General features: G+C 45.5%; 1 protein-coding gene across 2 annotated transcripts in view; it reads left to right on the top strand.

The window, feature by feature from the left end:
- Positions 1-1,908: 1,908 nt before the first annotated feature.
- Positions 1,909-6,000, top strand: part of UBE2D3 (ubiquitin conjugating enzyme E2 D3) — a 29,873-nt gene continuing 25,781 nt past the window's right edge. Inside the window, exons 1-2 of one of the 2 annotated variants that reach the window (XM_032223846.1) lie at positions 1,909-2,012; positions 2,608-2,956. In XM_032223846.1, the coding sequence (XP_032079737.1) occupies positions 2,933-2,956 (24 nt within the window). In that variant the 5' untranslated portion in view covers positions 1,909-2,012; positions 2,608-2,932. Of the gene's footprint in view, positions 2,013-2,517; positions 2,957-6,000 lie in introns of those variants that run through there. The other variant, XM_032223845.1, reaches the window with a different exon arrangement.

Below are 6,000 nucleotides of genomic sequence, written 5' to 3'. Positions count from 1 at the left end.
TAAAGTCCAGGAAATATATTTTACTAGAAATAACTTGTTCCTGGTATGGATTGTAGATGAGGTTGTTCTCCTACTGAAGGAGCAAACATGCAGTTTGAGAGTCTTCCTTCTGCAGATGAAAACTGAAGCAAGAAGGGCTTTCATCCAGCTGAGGCTAATATACCACTTTCAGTCCTACCTAGACCAGGATACCCAGGCAACAGTAACTCATTACCATATTACTATATGATTAGATTATTGTAACAGTCTCTGGGGGCAGCCTTGGAAATGATTCAAAAACTACAGTTGCTACAGAATGTAGTAACTAAGATTACAGCAAGTAAGAGCTGATCCTCAAACATGGAGCCTATTCTTTGGTTGATGCATTAGTTGCCAATTGGCTTCTAAGTCCATTTCTAACTGCTGGTTTTGACTTATAATATAGACCATTAAATGCCTTGGCCTAGGATACCTTGTCCAGCATCTTTCTAGCCTGTGTGTTCATGAAGGGATGTTGAGAATCCCAGAGGCATGGGCCTAAAGACACTCTTTCCGTTTTGTGCCCATTCTTTGGGATATGTTCACAGAAGCTCTGATGGCAATTTTTTCCGCAGTTCTCCGTAGGGCAGAATTTTATTATTTGAACAGGTAAGTTGGCATTGTACTGGTATCATTTGGCTGATTGAGCAACCATCTGTATTCTACATATATTGATTTAAATATAATTTTTGCATTGTAAATTTTCAGGGATGTTGATCTGGACAGTATAAAATTGCAATAAAAAATTGAGAGCAATTTTGGTAAAGTGATTTAAGGGGTGGAGAGATCCACCTTCTAGTCCTGCTTTGAGCACAGAAGTCAGCTGGGTGATTTTGGGCCAGAAAGAAGTGGGATATATTGAAAATGGAAATAAATTTCCAAATAGCTTGGGCTAGTGCTTTAAATTTCAAGGTGCTATACAATCCAATAAAATCTTATTGAGTACCCAGGCTAAGAAAACCATGGTTAGTGGATGAATACAACATATGTGGATACTAAAGACTGACGGTTTTTTTGGGGGGGGGGAGAACATGGGTTATCTCTCTTGTTTGTTTCTTGGTAGCTTAGCATGTTTTGTGAGGCCAGTCAACATGATGTCTAAATCAAAGTTAATGATTTTTAACATGGAGGAACCCAAGTGTGTTTTTTAAGATTTTTATCTCGCCTTTTTATATACAACTCATGGTGGGGAATCTATCAATGTTCCTTCCTCCTCCTATTTTCCTCACAACCACCACCCTTTGAGGAGAGTTGGATTGAGATTGAGTGGCTGCCCAAAGTCGCTCAGCCGGTTTTTCATGGCTAAGGCGGGAGTAGAATTCAAGTCTCCCCCTTTCTAGGCCAGCACCTAATTCTTTCAGAGTATAATCTATCGTGGGCCTCAAACACGGCCCCAATCTTGTATATAATTTTTCAGAAGTTCAGTAGGGGCGTACATAAACGCACCAGAGCCTAACGCCCCTGTCCTACTGCCCCCATTTATTTGTATCCATTCCCTGGGTTATTCATGTTTATTCTTATTCCTGTTATCTTGTAACAGGAATAGTTTGAGTGACAAACTAAATGAAGAACAATAAAAGTATGTTCCAATCGGGATTGAGAAAAAGAATCCCCGGCTCTTAAAAAGGGGGCAACCTTACTCTTGGTCACTTCCAGACTCTTGACTTTAACGTTAAGATTTAGTCAAGTCAAGCAGCTCGTGGATACTCTGGGCAGACCGAGAAGCGTAACCGTCAGCAGGTAGCATCCCATTTGGGGTAGGGAGGGCGGGGGGAGGAGGCTGATCCAAGGAAGCGACGGACGCCCCCCGAGCCCCAGCCCAGCTGTGCGGAGGGATACAAGGCCAGACCTTCCTCGCTAAATAGATCCGGCTGTGACGGCCATTCAGCGAGTGCGCAATCCCGAAAAAGAGAAGAGGGGCCGAGCGGCGTTATTTGCGGGAGGCGGTCGAAGGCGCGCAAGCGCTTCTTCCCGATTGTAACGGCAGCAGGATCGTAAGTGTTGGAGGAGGCCGTTGCTACTGTCGCGCAGGGAGGAGTTGGGGGGGAAAGCGGAGGCGCTCCAAAAGAGGGAAGAAGCTGGGGGTGGGGCGGGAGGGCTGTGCGCGTCCATGTGCTCACGGTTCGACGCGCGCATTCCGCGTTCCCTGGTGATGACCGAAGCCGGGCATTCCCCCCCCCCCGAGAACATACGTTCATCTCGCGAGAGGTTTAGCGAAGACGTTTGTGTGCCTTCCTTTTTTTCCGCTTAATGCGAAGGGGAAAAAAAAAGTAAATCTGACCAAGGGCGCGTGCGCGAATACAATCTAGCCCCTTTTTATCTCTTCCTTTTGCTCCACCGAATGAACGCGCGATTTTCCTTCCTATAGAGGCAGTTGAGCGTTGCTGGAGTCCCCCAATCGGAAGGCCCTCGGGGGGCGGGACCTCACGCGGCCGCGCGTTCTAGGCCCGCCTCCGCCCCAGGGGGGAGGGTGGTGGCGGAGGAGGCGGGACCTATATCTAGCTCCACCCTTTTCTTGGCCTCGCCGGCGGCGCGGCTGCTGCGCCTGAGTTTAACCGCGATCTCCCCCCCTCCCGTTCCTCTCCGAAGGAGGTAGTCGCGGGCCCCTCGTCGCCTTTTCGCCGGAGAGGCCGGTCGGGAGACCTCCGCCGATCGAAAGAGGCGGCACCGTTGACGTCGCGGCTGGTGTTCGGTGCGGGCGGGCGCCCCCGGCTGTTTCCGGAGGAAGGAGGAAAAGGCGAGCGAGCGAGCGGCTCCATCCCCCACCCGCAGGGAGGGAGTGCGGCAGCGGCGGCGCAGACAGGCCCGACGAGGCGGAGGCGAAGGAGGCGCAGTTCGAGTGACCCCCGGCCGCGGCGGCCACCCACCACCACCACCACCCGCACCGCCACGCTCCCCCCGCGCAGAAGGCAGGATGGCGCTGAAACGCATCAACAAGGTGAGCGGGGTCCCCGACGCGGCCTTGGCCGGCCGGCCGAACTAAACCACCAGGCGGAGGAAGAAGCCGGGAGGGAAGGCTGCCCGGCCTGCCTGCCTGCCTTTCAGCAGGGCGTTTGGCAGCGGCGGCTCAGCCGGGCCCGGTAGGAGCGTTACGGGAGGTTGGCTTGGCGGCTGCTCGCAGTCGGGCCCGGCGGAAGGGGTGGAAGCTTTCGGGGGGGGGGGCTTTGGGACCGTTGGGGCTCAATCGTGGAGTGTCCGGAGCCGATTCGTTCTCCACCGGGGCCATCGGGCTGCCCGGAGCCTTGGTTGAAATGACAAAGCCGGAGATCCCCTCCCGGGCCCCGCTCCTTTTGACTGAGGGAGCCACTGGAAAGTAACCCGTACCACCCTGTGTGTGTGTGTATATGTGTGTTGTGTATGTATCTCTGTGTGGCGTCTGCTGCCTCCCCTCCTCCGTCGGTGTCTCTGCTCTGGCCGGGAACTTCTTTCCCGCATTGTAAGATGGCGGCGGGCTTGCCAGTTCAGGCGCTCTCCGGGATCTCTCCCTCTCTCTGCCTTTTTCCTCGCTAGCTTTCAGCCATAACATGACTGACACCCGCACGCTCCTCTCCGTCCTCGGCCGCCTCCACGGCAGCTGCCGACCGGCCTGGCCGCGATCTCGGCCCCGAAGCCTCCCCCCCCCCTTTTTTTGTGAAATGCGGAATCCTTGCATTTTGCCTCCGCTTCTGAGAAGGAGCGGAAGTATGTGGTGGCGGCTCTGTGATGCATCGAGAATGTCGGTTCTTGCACAATCTAGAAGGAGGGTGGAGTAAGGAGCTTAATGTGAACTGAGTGTCGTTGTGAGGAAGTTGGTTCCTATTTTGAGTTAGAGGCTCACTTGTCCTGGCAGAGGGTGCGGTTTGGGTAACTTTGTCACCCAGTTTCACTGGTGACAGTTCCTGTAAACTAAGGGTCAGCGTGTTTTTACAAATGGCTCAGGTCTTGGAAGTGCTAGTGACCTGCTTAAAACTTTTAGCTGTCTCCACGTTTGGAGGCTTCTCCCCCCCCCCCTTCCTTCCTAGCGTTTTTCTGACAAGTTCAGGGTTGGCTTGGAGGTATTCTGCCCCAATAAAAGCTCTTTATAGTTAGTGCATGTGAAGCATTAGATCAGTTGTAATAGTGGCACCACCTTTTAGATTATATTTTAGATAGAACTATTATCCTTGAGTTGTCACTTTTTCTAAAGTTTGTGTTCAATATTAAAACCCGAATAGATGTAAGCTTTCGTCTAAAACTAGTTCCCCTGCAGTAGAGAGAATAACAACTCAAGGGAGTCACCCAGCATTAATTAGTTTTCACAACAACATAGGCAGAATATTTAGCAGTTTGAGTCTTGAACGTTTGTTATTTCTTCCTGGTGTATGTAAATGCTAAAGAATTGAAAGATAATCAGAGCCCTTGACAAAAGGTGCTCTCCTATTATTTGCATTGCATTTCATCTTGTTCAGAAAGTCAGATTTGATTTAAAGTATACTTGTAGATAGTAGCTTAATTTATTGAAGCTGGGATTCTATAAATAAGAATATAGTTGTAATAACCAAGTTCTAGAATTTAGAGTTTATGCCTGTAATAGCATTATCTTTGGCAATGTAACTAACTGGTGTTAACTGAAATCAATACATCTGAAATGTTCTAGAACTCTCAGAGCTGATGTCTCAACTTCTATCTGGTTTACCTAGGTTAATTATAATGAATACATTTTTATCAGTAACACCCTTATAATGTAATATATAGATTGTCTGAAAAATGCTTCCTGGTTTGTTTGTTTTTTTCAAATAGCTGAAGGTTAATCTTATGGCCAGAACAAGAAACTAGTAGTGTGCAAAATATTTTCAATTTAAAATAGTTATTCCAGACATCCTGGAAATGTTCCAAACTATCCTCAACCATTCTATAAGTATTCTAAGCTTGGAACAGTTCTGGAATGATCAGAACAAACTATTCCAAACTTGAAACAACTCTCTCAATTTTGAAACATTTTGAATTAGAAAACATTTTATATACCCATACAAATTATCAAAATGTGAATCAGTTGAAATAATGTTTGCCTACCACATAACCATTATTTAAATATTATCTAAGGTTCTCTGATATTCCTGTTTGCTACTTTTCTCTGTATACTTTTGCAGTTTTTTTCTCCATAAACTTTGAAACAACTACAAATACCTCTTCATGAAAATCTTAAAAGTAACCCTTGCATGCTTAGTTAAAAGTAAATAGAAACAACTGGCTCACATGTATATGAAAGAACTATATTATTTATCTAGTAAACAAGTAATTATGGATAGGAGTTCTTGCTTTAAGTAGATAACCAGGTACACTCAAGATTTCTTACTCCCTGACTTATTCAATAGTCGAGAGGCAATAATTCAAAATACTTTCAGGCCTCAGATTGACCATGGTTACTGAAGAAATAATTCTCAATTTTGTTTCAATATATTGACCAAATTTTAGTGATTGTATACCATTTACAAAATGAACATTTGTAAAATTACTTTATAGTATATAAATATGTATTGATCTTCAGCTATAAAAATGAGAATTATTTACTAATTGTCTTGGTATGTTTGATTCAAGGAATACTTTTTTGTAAAGTGTGTAGTATATCCTACTTGATTACTTTTGTTTGTTCCTTCATCCCAGTGGGTGTGGTTAAACCAAGCAAACTATAATTAGTTTTTCTATTACTTCTGAGTACTGGTTGTTTGGAATTTATAAAATGTCAAATAAATATAATGGAAGCTGCTGTCTGTGTAGCTATTTTCTCAACAAAAGTATCCAAATAGGATTGAGAAAATTACATTAATATACATATTTAATACACAAAGAATTCTTTAAAACAAAAAATAGATATTTAACCATACTGATTTATTATAAAATGAATAGTTTTTAGTTAAGGCAGCATCAATGGAATGGCAATAGTAGTTCCTGCCACCTGTCTTGTTTATGAATGTGACAGAAAATTCAGTTACCTGCTAATTGATCATAGTGGTTTGCTTAGTT

The sequence above is a fragment of the Thamnophis elegans genome, chromosome 9 (assembly GCF_009769535.1).
Source record: "Thamnophis elegans isolate rThaEle1 chromosome 9, rThaEle1.pri, whole genome shotgun sequence".
NCBI classification, from domain to species: Eukaryota; Metazoa; Chordata; class Lepidosauria; order Squamata; family Colubridae; genus Thamnophis; species Thamnophis elegans.
Note: the sequence above shows the minus strand (reverse complement) of the source record. Positions and strands in the feature narration are given on the sequence as shown.